The sequence below is a fragment of the Lycorma delicatula genome, chromosome 10, assembly GCF_047948215.1.
Source record: "Lycorma delicatula isolate Av1 chromosome 10, ASM4794821v1, whole genome shotgun sequence".
Classification (NCBI taxonomy): Eukaryota; Metazoa; Arthropoda; class Insecta; order Hemiptera; family Fulgoridae; genus Lycorma; species Lycorma delicatula.
This window is the reverse complement of record NC_134464.1, coordinates 51,766,529-51,782,781: the sequence shown is the minus strand read 5'-3', so window position 1 is coordinate 51,782,781 and position 16,253 is coordinate 51,766,529. Positions and strand designations below refer to the sequence as shown.

The 16,253-nt window shown below is 28.3% G+C and overlaps 2 protein-coding genes across 4 annotated transcripts in view; both read right to left on the bottom strand.

The window, feature by feature from the left end:
- Positions 1-8,355, bottom strand: part of LOC142331068 (beta-galactosidase-1-like protein 2) — a 46,689-nt gene extending 38,334 nt beyond the window's left edge. Inside the window, exon 1 of the mRNA XM_075376721.1 lies at positions 5,639-8,355. The gene's annotated coding sequence lies outside the window, so the exon portion shown is untranslated. The remainder of the gene's footprint in view (positions 1-5,638) is intronic.
- Positions 8,356-8,489: 134 nt separating this feature from the next.
- The window catches only part of LOC142331071 (N-alpha-acetyltransferase 20-like), a 26,265-nt gene continuing 18,501 nt past the window's right edge, over positions 8,490-16,253 (bottom strand). For 2 of the 3 annotated variants that reach the window (XM_075376724.1, XM_075376723.1), the window contains exons 4-6: positions 11,592-11,721; positions 10,427-10,563; positions 8,490-8,838 (exon numbers count right to left, since the gene is read on the bottom strand). In XM_075376724.1, coding sequence (XP_075232839.1) covers positions 8,753-8,838; positions 10,427-10,563; positions 11,592-11,721 — 353 coding nt within the window. In that variant the 3' untranslated portion in view covers positions 8,490-8,752. Of the gene's footprint in view, positions 8,839-10,426; positions 10,564-11,591; positions 11,722-14,321; positions 14,482-16,253 lie in introns of those variants that run through there. The other variant, XM_075376725.1, reaches the window with a different exon arrangement.

The window sequence follows — 16,253 nt, the reverse complement described above, 5'->3', positions numbered from 1 at the left end:
AAATAATAGAGATAATAAAGAATAAAATTTACAAGTGTATTGATCACAACTATAAGAAATTATAACCAAAATTATTTTGAATATGAAAACAAATGTTATTCACAGACAAAATATTTACCTAAGGGATCACCTATTTCTACAATTATGGCTGAGATTTTTGTACATTCTGAAAGCATGATAATTCATAATGAACACACATCAAATACTATTATGGATAAGATATGTAGACAACATACTAGTACATATTAATATAATTATTATTAATGAACATATAACCATTTTGAATAAATCCAATAATTATAATGATAACTTAAAATTCACATATGAAATGGAAGAGAACAGAAAAATACACTATTTAGATATTGAAATTGAAATAAACAAAACAACATTCCAGAAACAACTATTTATAGAAAACCCACAATGAAAACTCCACAACACACAAAAACTCTAATCATCCATGGTCACAGAAAACTGACACATAAAAACTTAATTTTTTGATCATTGCAATATACAAAAAACAAAGAAACTCAAAAAGGAAATAAATACAAAAAAACAAATAGCAATATGTAATGGTTTTTTATAATTGATTTATTGAAAAAATATATAAAAAACAAATAACTAAATATTAAAATAATTTTACTTTACAAGATAATAAAGAACCTACTAACAATTTTTTTTTACAATACACATACAAATAAAATAACAGAAAAAATGACTGATGTTTATGATAAAAATAAATATAAAAAAGCCTACAAACCTAATAACCACATCTAAAAATATTTATGAAATAATAAAAATAATGTGGAAAATTTAAGTAGAATATACAAAATTAAATTTAATGAATGTAATAACATATATATTGGTAAAACTAACAGATCTTTCAAAAAAAGATTCACAGAATATTATAATTACTATAAAAACAAGAAAAAAGGTTTATCTAATACGGCTGACCATCACTTTTTCTGTTTAGCCTCTGGAACCACCATAAGGTACTTCAGAGGAGAATATGTATGAATCTAAATAAAGTGTAGTCTTGTATAGTCTCAGGTTGACCATTCCTAAGATGGCTGATCATTTGCTACAACATAAATATTATTACAGATTACAAAGATAATTTAGAAATGTTAGATTTGCAACAACAATAAAAAGATGAACGTTCTAGAAAAATACTACATTTATAAATTCAAACAAAAAATATAAAATGATCAATCAACAAATAATTTTTGAAAAAAATTATTTACTTAGGCACAGTAAATTATAGCAGTTGGCAACAACATTTACAGCACATAATTACATAACATAATTCACATAATTCCAGCTGATTTTATGTTTCTTCTCTTAAAATTTTTATTTATCTATTTCATCATTTTTCATATAATAATATTAATCAACTGACAATGCAGGATAACTGTGAAAGTTAACTCTTTGAAATTTATTAAATGTTTACATAACTATTTGTTGTTTCTCTCTCTCTCTCTCTCTATATATATATATATATATATATATATATATATATAATATTATAATTATATATTAACTATTACATTATATTTTGTTGTTTTTCTTAGACAAAAGTATTACCACCAATAGTACAGAATTCAACAATGCCTCTTACCTTATGCTTATTGTTTTTTTCATTTAATAGCACTTTCGACAGTTTCCCTCAAAATCAGTTATAAAATTTGTTTAAAAATTACACATCACATAATTACACACACACACACACACACATATATATATATATATATATATATATATATATATATATATATATATATATATATATATACTTTTTCTTTATAAAAATATGAATATTAATTCATATTATTTTTTAATAGATACAGATTTTTATAATTTTACATTTTACACTCCTGTTATAATATATAAAACAATTTTTAACTTTTAGCTACTAATATTCAGGGTGCCTTAAAACATGCAGATACATACAGTGCCAATAAAGTATGAAAACCTTTAAATAACTTTTTTAACAGTCTAATATAGAAAAATAAAATTCAGCAAATGCTCCTCCCTCAAAATGATCAATTTTTTGGATGAGACAACTACACCTCAAGAACCCCATGGGGAGCAACTCAAAAATTCTGAACAGAAAAGGTAGAGTTGTGAGAAATCATTTTAAACAAGATTGAAAAGCATTGCACTTCCAAATCCCTAACCAAAGATGTGGCCATTTAATATTTTTCATATCTCCCTTTAATAAGTGGCATATAGTACATCCCACATAGTGATCTCAGGAGAAGTAATGGGCATCATTACTTGATGAAAACGGGTGAGTTCCAGTAGATCTTCCAAGGGATGAAGCCATTTGTACAAATGAAATGAAGACATGACTATATCCAGAGCCACCTCCACTGCATTGGAATCACTGAATTGGCAATATGTCCACTGTGTCGACAAGGGTCTATGACAGCCCTGCATCTATCAACCTACCCTGAATTATGGGACATTAGAACCACAGCAAACAGTAAGGGTGAAGTATATTGGACTACTAAACATAACAAGGTTGAAATGGCCCAAGACAATCAAGGCACAGGATAAAAAAAAACAGTGATATCATACCAAAAAAATAAATTATTTTTCATTTGCTAAATTAAAATCTTCTATATTTAACTGATGAAAAATTCCATACTTTATTACTATGCACATTTCTGTATTTTGTATCAATTCTTAATGAATAAAAAAACAGGAATTTAAACTGTCATTGTATTAACAACATTCATAATTTATATACGGTTGGTTTGATCTATCTTTTGCTACCACCCCTTTTTGCTATGTACTTTTTGTTGTTAAATAAACACTACATTGCACTAGAGGTGTTCATAGCTGAGTATTAGGGTCTCCCCCCTCAAAAAAATCTACAGCAGCCTTCTTACATATATTTTTGTCATAATAATAATAATTTTGGGGTTTTCTTACACATTTTCATATGTTTAAAAGTGTCTTTCATGCAGTATTAAAAAAATACATCAATTCATACAGTACTTCAAGTTTCAGAAGTATACAGCATTTAGCATTATGACCTACTAAGAACAAAGTGTATGAAAAAATTTATTAGTAATTAATTTACTTTTAAATTTTTTTAAAGTTTTTCTGGGCAATTAATTTACCAACCAATTTGGTGAAATTCACAACCATGCAAAAAACAACTCATATCATAAAATTACAGTCTATTTTTTATCACTTGCCAACAAAATGGCAAACTTTCAAAATATAACTGGTCTTCAAATATTTTAACGACATAAAATCATAATCTTTTTTATTGATATCTATAACTGAAATTATGGACATCCAACACATTGTTTAAAAATTGTTCCATATTTTTTTAAAAATGAAATAATTAGTTGTAACAAATAATTCTGCTAACTTAAATAAAATTATCTTCAAAAGATTATTCTTTTTTTTTTCTTTTTCCTGTTTAGCCTCCGGTAATTACCATTCCGATAAATAGAGGATGAATGAGGATGATATGTATGAGTGTAAATGAAGTGTAGTATTGTACAACCATTTCTGAGTTCAACCATTTCTGAGATGTGTGGTTAATTGAAACCCAACCACCAAAGAACACCAGTATCCACGATCTAGTATTCAAATCCATGTAAAAATAACTGACTTTACTACGACTTGGATGCTAGAACTATCGACTTCCAAATCAGCTGATTTGGGAAGATGTGTTCACCACTAGACCAACCCGGTGGGTTTCAAAAGACTATTCTATAAAGCAAAAAGTCAACTGTTATGTTCAGACTATAACTTCTAAGAATCTCATAAACTAGATTTTTAATCTATTCAGCTAAGAATACATTTAGATGTTTAACACGTTCAGCTATTTATACTCCATCAGTAACAGCAATTGCAAGATGAATGTTTGCTGTCCAAAGCAGAAATGTTGAATACAATACAGCTTCTAGTCTACGAATATTATCTGCAGCCTTCTTGAAGATGATTCTAATAAATGAACACAATTTCATTCTCAAGTCAGTGAATTCTCAAGTCAATTCAAGTCAGTGAACAGATTATGAGTGACATTTTTACTTTGATTTTAGACAGTCTACCTACCTTTTGCAGATAATAATTCAACACAATTCTTTCTACCTATAATGTTTTAAACCCTTATGTAACACAAAAGAAAAAGTATAAATCAAATAAGATTACAAATTGGGCTGCTGTTATATCTGTTGGTATTATATGATATACCCAACAATTCCGGTAATAACCTTTTGGATTAAATTTGAGTACCAGATTTAACTGTTGTGACTTGTTTTATGCGACCTTTTGAAGGCGTATGGGAGTATCCCTGTAATCTAAATAGTGATGAACAGGGATATCAAAAGAACATAAATTTCATATGCCAAATTTAAATTCAAGCAATAGAATGAAATGAGGCATCAATATGGAAATTACAAATTATGAAAATGTTTTGATCACATCAAAGTTTAATACTAATAAACAAAGCTTCCAAATAAAAGAAATGTTAACTACACTTATCTTCTCAAAGTACTTACTCTCAGCATGAATATTTCAACTCATTACATAATAAGGAAAAAGTAAAAAGAAGTAAACACAGAAATAAATTTAAAAGTACATTTTGAATATGTTATTTTAGTATAATTTCAGTAATTAATCTATTTTTTGTAATTATTTCAAAATTTAAAAAAAAAATTAAATTTCACCACTAACCATGTTATAGTTTTATATACTCAATTTTACTATGTATAAGAAAATCCAAATGAAAAATTAAACCATACCACATCTTCAAGATTTTGCTTTAATGAAACTTTAGCAGTTAAATTTTTATTAGGAGTCAAAGATTCAAAGAAAATTAATATTTAAAGCAAATATGTTAAGATATTATTAAGATGAATGAGATGTAAGACTAAGGGAATTGAATAGAACACAAAGGAATAAAATAAAATAAAATAACAGACAAGAGATTGATCAAAATTCTATAAAAAAACAAACATATTCATCTGCTTTTATAAGAATTTTTAATAATAATTGGAGCTGTGTAAGATGGTAAAGGAATAGATCTTATTCTTTAACACTGACCAAACAATCAAAAATAAGGTGCTGTTCAAATTAGAGTGCAGAGTTTATCAAAATGGGATAGTAAGCAAACAAAATAATTAATAAAAATATAGGTTTTATATACTACACAAACCTAATTTTATATTATATCTAACCTATTTAAATACAAAAAGCTTTCTTGACATTTCCAATAAATATTTGTTGCAATGCAAATATAAATATAAATTAAAATAAATAAATTAAATTAAATTAATTATTAAATAAATTAAATACACATAAATTATGCAATAAAACTTTAGCATCAAATCACTAAACAAAGAATATTTCAAGAAAATATAACGCATTAAATCATCCAATGCTTACAACTAACTACAACAGAACATAAACAAAGTTGGTTAATTTTACATAAAATGATAAAACATCTGGGTTTTTTCTTCTTTTAAAGAAGTAAAAAAAAATCTCATTTTAAAAATTTTTTACCAACTTAAACACCAAAATTTATGTTTCAGTTATTTGTTTATTATAAACAGGTGGATGAAAATCATATGAAAAAATTAATTATACATAGTTTAATAACAATAAATAACCTAATTACCAAATAAGAAGTGCTTTTAGCCATACTCTTGTTTTTATGTTAAATGTGTAAACTGTCACTAAAAACTTCTTAAACCACTAACGTCATTTTACAAGATTTATTAATATATAACCATTCACAAATGCAAATGATAAAATTACATTACACAAATAAGCTTTTACATTAAGTAAAATTTTTATCTATTTTTTTAACATATATTTACAGAATTCTGGTGTTAAGTACTTAAAATTTATTTATTCTACTTGCATTTTTTCTTTTGAAGGCTAGACTTCATTAGCACTTTATTTAAAAACTACTATTATGATGTTAAATAACTACTATTAGCTTTATTAACTACTACTACTATTGTGCTGTTAAATAAACAACCAATCAGTAAAAGAAATGTTAAATTGACTTCAGATTTTATTTTGATAACATTAAAATACTTAATAATGTGTAAAATTACACATTAATGCTATTAGTGCAATTACATTTAATATAACTGAACAAACACTTTATTTCAGTGATCTTAAGAAGAATAAGAATAAACTTGTTCGATACAATGCATAAACATTTAAATTTGGTAATTCAACTACAATTAACATACCACTACTATCCCGAAGCTGGGTCCTGTAGTAATAGAAAAACATTAGTAATTTTAAAAGTTTTATACAGCTTTGATGGCAAAAGCAATGAAACTTAAACGTTTTCATAAAATAGTTAAAGTTTAAGAGTAACTGTATATATACAACACTTGTTCAAAAAAAGACCTAAATTATTAAATTGCGCACCAAAGTCTGCATATTGCATGCTCCAGCTACCATGTACATGATTGTCAAGTACTTTAGTTATTTGACAGTTAATGTGTTGCCTTTACCCGCAATGTGTTACAAAGATATGCTGCTAGGTACACATAGTGGCCAGAGCACACAATCTACAAACATTGGCGCAAAATTTAAAAAGTTTGGCTTAACAAACCTCGTATATCACTGTGCAATTCTGTTAACAAACCTCGTACATCACTGAACAATTCTGTTACAATGCTTTTCATGGGAATTAAGAATATTTTTGCAAAAAGTTTTATACGTGAAATATTAAAATTGTTTCTTGGTTCTTAACAAACAGAATTTAATCTTAACATTACGTTACACTATCCCAATCTTCTAAATGATAATCTAAAAAAATAAAGTGGTCTAGATTACAGGCATTTGGATTAATTTTCATTTATTACCCAACCACACCTGAAAAATTACATCTATAAACTTTTTAAACTTGAAGTTTGTGTATGGATGAGATTTTTGCAGCCTAAGAAAATATGCCATGCCTAACCAGGATTTGAATCCAGGACTTTCCAAATTTTTATTTAGAAAGTCATGGTTATTTTAATTTTGTAACATTTTACAATTTATTTTAATACTATCAAATCCGATAACTGCAATTTAAGTAGATTACAAATTAATTTTATATCAAATTATTTTAATTCAAGCATTAGGTTAAGTTAATGGATTAACATGAGGTAAAGACAAGTTAAGCTGAACATTAGTTGCATTTAAATTGATGCTGCCATTTAGATGTCACATGAATCAATTTTTTCACTAGAATACATTAGCCTTATGATAAATACCAATGAATTTGTTTTGGACATCAAATCAATATTTCTTAATATAAAAAAGTTTATTTACAAACTTCAAAGTACAAAAAATACTTCAACTTTGCACAAAAAAATACGGTTACAACGTAGCGAGTACTACACCAACTGAATGAGCAGCAAAAAGTGACATATCTTGAAATTGCATAAGAACTGCTAACATGTTATGAAAGGGAAAGTGATTAGTTTTTGAACTGAAAATTGTTATTGATGAACGTGGATACATGATTTTGAACATGAATGATTTAACTAAAGTCACGAAGTAGTGTCTGTAATAGTCAACACTCTCAGAGACCAACAAAATTTTGTTGCAGTCAAAAGCAAATTATGATTTTCAATTAAAAAAAAGAGGGTGTTACTGCTACAGACAGAGTGGAAAAAGGCATTGGCATGACTGCTATTCACTGCAAAACCTTCATTGAGAATGGAAGGTGATTTTTTTAACCAAAATTTCAAAATCTGCATTCAGAAAAATCGACAATGGAATATCAACTTTGCATGACAATGCATCCCCACATATTGCAACTTCTGTCATAGATATTTCTGCTGATTTTGCTTGGGAAACACTTCACCACCCACCATACAGCCTTATTTGAGTCCACTGAACTTCTTATTTCTTCCCAAAGCTGAAATAACCACTCCAAAGAATTCATTTTAGCAGTTTGAAATAATTATCAGCTACCTCAACAAATATCAACTTCTGACAGAAATCTAAATAGGATTAGGATTTAGATTTAGATTTAAATAAAAATAAAATTTCCTTTAATCCTACTGAATTATGCATTATTTTTGGGACAACCCTTGTAAAAATTGCTTACAGTGAATGTAAGCAATTAGATCGGTTAGATGCATAAATTCATTTCTTTGAGGTTTTACCTGACTTGACTTAAAAAAAATTGTGATTAATACTAAATGATGGCATTCTTATACTAATCAAGCACAGCCAAACAAAATAAATCAAGCCATAAACAGTCAAAGAATGTAAAACTTAACCCTTTCAGTATTCAAAAAATGCTAAAATGAGAGATCTCCCTGTGTGGTTAAGTATGCAAATGACAATTTACATGTTTTATTTTTCATCTCACTGGTTTCATTACAACACATCTCAAAACTGTTTTGTGAAATTCTTTTTTAAATGCTCTCCATAATTACACTTGAGTCTAAAATGTCAGAGGAGAAGCATTTTGAAGAGGGAAGAAGGTAAAGCATAAAAATAAGATACACTTAATAACAAAAAATTATATTGTATGAGCACATACACTGTAAACTGTACGTATGTTATATAATTTAATTAATAAAAGATTAAATTGAAAATCAGAAAATTTTAATTATAATTTTATTAAATAATACTATTAGCATTTAAATGTACTTTTTCAACTAAAATATTTTAAATAAAGAATGAAACAAAATAAAGTTTAAAAATGATTATGCTCATTAGTAAAATTTGAATAATCGTAATAATACAAGAGTCCTTCACACATTAGAAATCAGTCAACCTCATCTGGTCTAACAGGATGATCTAACGGTACTATAGATTTTTTTTCAACATCTCTTGTTAATGCTTTTCTCATATCTACAAAAAAAAGAGTACAATAAATGTACAGAAATATAGTTTAATAATAACTAAAATAAAAATTCATTCATTTTTTAAATAGAATCAACAATTTTTTTACAATTAATCCTCTAAGAATAATGTAAATCATTACCTAATTTAATGAGTTAGTTAAAAGACATAGCCACAGCAATTGTAGGGTACTTAAAATCAGACACAATTTGCTAGTAAAAATAGCTTAATCATGCTTAATCATACTAGGATTGTACTCATACACTTAATATGATCACATTTAATTTTGTCCCTAAGTGCTGCTTTGACGTAATTGTTCCTAAGTGCTATAACAGAAGTCTCTTGGTCAGAAACTGCTACAAATGTTACACACATGCGTGAACATAAGCACACACAAGTAAATTATATTAACAGCATCACCTATATGAGATCTTGATAGAAGTAAACCCTCTATTCACTCCATTATTTTAACACAACAGAAGAATGCGTATTACTAATAACCAACAAAACTGCAACTAAGGTGAATTTCTAATTAAATATAATGGAAGAGATCATTTTTTATTTATTTATAACAATAGGTTTCCCTTTAATATACTGCAACAGATAGGAGAACAAGAAATTAAACAGAAGTAATAAAATAATATGCGAGTATAATGGTATCATCATACAATTATCATTACTGTGATAATATCATCATTAACAAATGTGAATTAAGATTCAAAGCCCAAGTTTATCAAGCAAACAACAGTGATATTATCATGTTCAGTAAAACTAGAAAATAACATCTTCGTTGAATTTCCCAATTAAAGTTTTCTGCCTATATCTCAACAACTTGTGAAACTTGTGTTATCTGTACTGAATGATATTTAATTTAAACACTTAATGGCAACCTAAATAACTGAAATCCAGAACTTGTTCTAAAACAAAATTATTTATAAATATTTTCGTTTGCAGATCTCTTACTTTAAACAAAACCTCAAAGTATTGTTTTTTTGAGAAAAATTCTGTAATTTTATACTCTTGAAACTCAGAAAAAAAATTAAAACCATATCTAGTAAACACTCAAATTATTATTCATAGACTTCCAATAACTTAGATTAAACACAATATCCTGCAAGTTTTCTCTGATTTCCCCAATATAACCTGACCATCTAAAAACATCAGTATATTCAATCAATGAATTGGAAACATCAACAACTCAACATATTGCATAATCATATGAATGACAGCAAAAAAAAAGTTTGAACAAGTTAAACCCAAGTTTTCAAAGGACATCAAATTCTCTTTGAGTATATAATCATAGTACAAGATTTTTTTTCTTATTATACACTGGCAATCAATAAGAATGACAAACTATGAAACACATTAAACCACAGATGCCAGTTTAATAAATTTAAAAAGCAATTATACTTTTATTGTTTATAATACTTAAAAAAATAAACGTTTTTCAGACAGGGAAGAAGATGAATGGAAATCAGTAAGATTAACACACTGCTGATAATTCTTTAGTAAAAAAAAATTCTACACAGACCTGATGATCATTTTTATATAAAAGTAGCAAGAGCTTAAAAATGATAAAACTGGTCATTTAACTTACCATAAGCATCTTCATCTGGATCACCAGAATAATATTCTAAAACTGTTCTATACACAACATATCCAAGAGCTTTATACATCGATATTGCATTTTTGTTGCTTACTCTAACAAATAAATCAACAAAGTAGCATCTTTTCCTGAAAAAATAAATAAATTTTTATTTTTTTATTTTGTAGAAGCAATTCTGACAGGATTTAGAAAAAAAAAGTAAATATATGTTAACCTCACTTAGCATTTGTATAAGTTTTACAAATAAAGTGTTGGTCCCATATTTCATGTACCTTATATTAACTAATATTAATTATATTGAATTAATAGGTGTTAAATGACAATAAAATTCTTGAATGTATGGAGGGCTCAGAATGTGATGTTTTTAGTGACAAAGAATTATTCATGTCAAAAGAGTGTTATCCAATTGAATCCAGCCTGTAATTTTGTTATTTCAGGACATAATTTAGGATTAGATTATAGAATTTTAGAATAAGGAAATTATAATTTAGGTTGCGCATGTTACAAATTATGCCTACATTTTTGGAAAATTGATCTCCTAATATAACCGTTCTGGCACCTAGAGAAATCAGTACTGGTAGCAAAAAATAAAAGAAATCCAATCTTTAAGAAAAAAAATCTTTTAAGTATCATTCCTTGAAGATAAATAAAATTTTTAAATAAGTAGATTTTTATTTTATTTTATTTATGAAATTGAGACAATTTGTGCCTATTCTGAGAAAACTAATGTAGAGTGGAATGGATATTTGTGGAAGACTAAAATTAACTACCATAAAAGCATTGACACTAAAAAATTACTCCCACAATGGGGTGCAGACCCAATATGTTATTACTATGATTGAATAAAAAAATGTTTTTCAAATTCCAGAGTCAAATAACATAAGAATAGTTATTTCCTTTTATAATAAAAAATTATTTATAAAAATCAAGAAATTTTTTCTGCTATGTATGTCATAAACAACAATACTTCTATTTCATTCTAAATACAGAAATAAAAAAGAACAAATTATATTAACTGCATTTTAAAAAAATATTACCTTCAAACAAACCTTTAGATAGTACAGATTTTTTTGGTTTTAAGAGAAAGTAAAAAATGCAATTAACACACACACACACATATATATATATATATATAATATAAAGAAACCTTTATTACTTCTCTGAAACAAGTTCAAGTATTGTCATAAGATTAGCAGCCAAACCCAAACGCCTGTAATATGGTGACACAGTTAATGCAGTTACATGTCCATGCCAATTTTCACCATGCCCTTCTGATTTACCCATAACTGAAAAAAAGTCAATTGTTTTCAATCCAAATTTCTAAGAATTCATTTAAGATAATTAATTATAAGACACACACAATTTCTTGAAATATAATTGCAAAGATTTTTGCTCTGGTATTTTTATTTAGTTTTAATCACACTTAGCTGTAGATTTTTTTCCTGTTGGGAGTAGGGAATAAAGCCTAGGTGTATACTTACTTAATATATGCACATTACCAAATATTTTATTACTTTATGTTGGTGTTATACATGTAGATCTTATTCCCTTTTGCTGTATGTTGTGATTTATATTTGTTGATAAAAATCCCATTAAAAAATCGGGTGTAATATTTGACATAAAAGGCTGTTAAATAATGAAATGTATACATAGTTTTTACATATACTTCAATCCTTTTATATTAAAAGGATTTGTTTTAATTCCTTTATGAACTTGGGACCATTTGTGTCAATTCTCAGAAAACTAATGTGGAGTGAAAAGGATATTTGTGGAAAACTAAAATTAATTAATTAAAACTGAAAAAATTAACTACCATGGAAGTATAAACACTTAAAAAAATTACTCCCAATACACCACCACAGGTGCAGACCTGTGTAAACAAAGTTGCAGAGTACCATGTCTGAGGTACATAGAGGATGTGTCATCAGTATAGTGTTATTTTTGGCAATTTTTATTAAACTGAGTAGATCTTCTTCATCCTTTACTCTAGATAGCTATTCTTTTCTTCTGAAATAATGGAATTTCAAAGAAAATCATTAATAGTCTAATATAAATCAATTAAGTGTATTTTTTATCTACTACAACTTATTCAACCCAAAACATGAGTTACTATGGCATATTGAGTGCAAGAGATAATAATTTTTAAATTAAATTTTACTTCCAAAATCAACCATAATGAATTTTTTAACTATAAAAAAGAAAAGAAAAAATAATAGTAACTTATGATACTACAGAATACAATTCAGATCCCAGTCAGAAAATAACTTCGAAACAAATTTTATAATACTATGAAATTTTATCCTAATAACAAAAAAGTACTACAAATTATAGTAGTCTAGTATATATATTATACTATTAACTATATTCTGCGGGTTACTTTGAAAAATATATAGCATAAGCAAATGATCATTCATTAAAAAACATATTTTCTAACAGTTTTAATAAGAGGATCAAGTAAAACCTCTGATTTCTCAAGGAGAAAGTTTTAGAATAGCTGGTAATTCAACCCTACTCAAACATATTTTTATGTAAAAAAAACAACATGCACTGGAAGTTAACCTAAATTCAATGCAACAAAAAAAGAGTAAAGTTTTCATTATGAAACAGAAATTATACATATTAATGTTATACAAAGTGTGATAAAAAAACAACAAAAATTCTAATTTTTATCAAAAAGAATCTATTTATTCTTCTTCTATATTAATATTGTCCCCTTCAAAGTAATCTCCAGAAAAGCGCGACATACCTATGCTAGCATTTTGTACAATGCCCAAAACATTTGTAGAAAGCATTTTTTTGAATAACCATAAATTCATTGAGGGATCTTTTCTTTATTTCTTACATAGTCACAAATTGCTGTCCTTTAAATGTTCTCTTAATCGGTGGGAACAAGAAAATGTTGCAGGGTACCATGTCTGAGGAACAGAGGCTGTGGTATCAGAAAAGTGTGTGCTTGGTCTTTCAGATCTTGGTAATCAGGTCTTCCACATTCTTCCATGTCATATCACTGGAGAGCACGTGGTTCATGATGTTATCTGTATTTAGCCAGCCTAGTCCAGTACTTTCCCTAGTCTGCACCCATCTTATGCAGTTGAAGAATTTATGTAATGGAGTATCCTCCTCTGCATAATATGTACAGCGCGGGGAGTCTGAAACCAGTAGAAATAGGCACAGAACTCCCAGTGCCTCAACAGGAACTGCATGATGTAATACCTCACTTCCCCATGCTGTCTTTTAAACCAAGGTTCTATACTGGATATTAACAACTTAGTCCATATACCCTGATTGGACTTATCCAATTCCACTTGCCATTCGGTGAGTAATTGAGCTTCGGCTTCCTCCAAATGTATCCCTGGTATACCCTTTGTAACTATGTAGCTTGTAAGTGTATGTGCAGTCCCGGCGATCACTTCGACAGCATTTGAAATTGTTCTGTATGCTGCGGCTATTTTTATTGCCATCCTCCTCATCAAAGATGTCATCTTTCATGTATTTCTCTTGACTTTAAATGCATCTACCCAAACTGGGAAGGCATACAGCAGGACGGATCTTGCTGCAGACCATACTCCTAACTATTTTATATTGTCAAGACTTTGTTACAGTATGGCCATCAACTGCAACACTAATTGATCTGGTCTTTTGACGTCCTACCATTGCCACACCATAAGCAGGGCCAAATCGTCCACATATGCTATGACAGTGGCATCTCCAGGCAGTTCTAAGGCTAGTAATAGGTTAAAAACTATGCTCCAAAGAATGGGGCCCAGCACTGAGCCCTGTGGGGACATGGAAAACTCCATGTCCCCTTCATCCATTGTGGTTCATACCGTCCTATCACGTAAATAGTTACTCAACGTAGCTGTTAAATATCAACTATGATTCTTACCTTTGACAGCATCAAAGATCGCGGACCAAGGAGCACTACTGAATGCGTTTTTAATGTCTAATAAAATCACCATCAGTATTCTCCTTGTCCGCCATGTGTCTGCTGCCCTGTCCTTGGCCCAGGTTTTTTATTTTTGGAAGGCGAAAAACACTTTTGCGTTATCATCGCCCAGATCAAACTAAAACTAGATTAAAATTAATCTATAAAAGAAAAACATTTAAAATTATATAAAATATGACTAAAAAACTATCATTAAAAACTTAAAACTAATATCACGTACAACAGAATATATAAAATAAAATAAAACGCTAAAAACTAAAACTAGATTAAAATTAAAATATTAAAAAAAAAGAGAAAAAACAATTAAAACTTAAAGCTAATATCACAGATATCACTAAAAACTTAAAACTAAAATCACAAAAAGCTTCTTACAACTAATACCACAGTCAGAATCTTAACAGTAAAATAAATTTATTTAAAAATAAGTATAAAAAGGAGAAAAAAAAATTTAACAAGGAGTGTAAGTGTGTAAAGGGCCCCTTCACAGATAACAAACTATGTAAGTTTATAATTAAAATAAAATAATAATAATAATAAAAACATTCACTCATGAATAAAGATTGCAAGTACTAGAGCTAGGCAGACATTATATTTCCTGAATCATATTTATACTCTATAGGAATAACAATACTTGATCTAACACTTGGTTGTCATTTCCCAGACAACTGTTATTGGGTAGCTTAAATTTGCGACGTAGAGCCGCATAATGTATGCAATCCTCATGGATGTAGTGGCCCATGTTAAACTGTGTCAATAGTCAATCTCCTGTAAATAAAACCAAATTGTTTAGGTGAGAAACTGCGCCATTTGCTTCCACCTCTTCCTGTAGACATTCAGCCAACATATTTTCGTATAACTTCCAATACTGTTTATTAGACATATAAGTCTAAACTCAGTGTTTGTGGACATCGCCCCTTTCTTAGGTATTAATGCCAGTTTTGCCTCTTTTCATGGTCTTGGAAAACAACAATGGGTCACAGCCTTGTTTAATGCCTCTAGGACCAACCATGAATGTCCAGCTATCTCTATCAACTACCTGGTGAGGGATCCCAACAATGCGAGAAACCTTTTTGTCATCTTCTCAGTCTTCTTGAAACCATTTGTACGGTTCATAAACCTGCGATGTCAACATGATATCCATACCAAAAGCCTTCTCAAACATCTCTACCCCACTTCATTCCACTTTTAATGCAAATCCTTTGTTCCAGTATTTTAAAACATAATAAATCACCACTCACAACAAAATACATTTTGAATTACTCAGCTGCCAAATTTGAACTACACGTTTAATATGGCTAAAAATATTAATGTACATTATAAACAGTGCTGCAATCATGAGGGAAAAGACGAACTCATTCGAAATACATAGCTCACAGAATTAAAACATTCTTGTTATGAATATTTTTTTATCTCATCTGGTAAATAAATAATGATAATATAACAAATAAATACTGATCTAAGGAAGTAAAGTAAGTTCCAGTGCGTTAAATGAAATGAGAATAGATAAGCAATTTCAGCCTCGTTCTAATAGCCTGCAAACTGTGGTATCCACCTACCTCCAATCACATGACAAAAATTATATTTTAAGTAGGCTCTTACTTCTGCAATCTGTAAGAATATTTTTGGAACTAAGTCAACAATTGTGTTTCCATTAAATTATTCAAATAATTGTACATCCAGCTGATATTTCTAACCTAACATACAACTAATTTGGTGTATGATATATCTTACATCCAATTTAGATCAATAATACTTTAACAATTTGCTTTAAGTAAGTGTTTCAAAGTGTCATGCTAAATCTCAGCATTCGCTTCCAGAAATGCATGCATTCAAATGGCCATCATCTTAATGGACATTGCTTTTACAGATTGA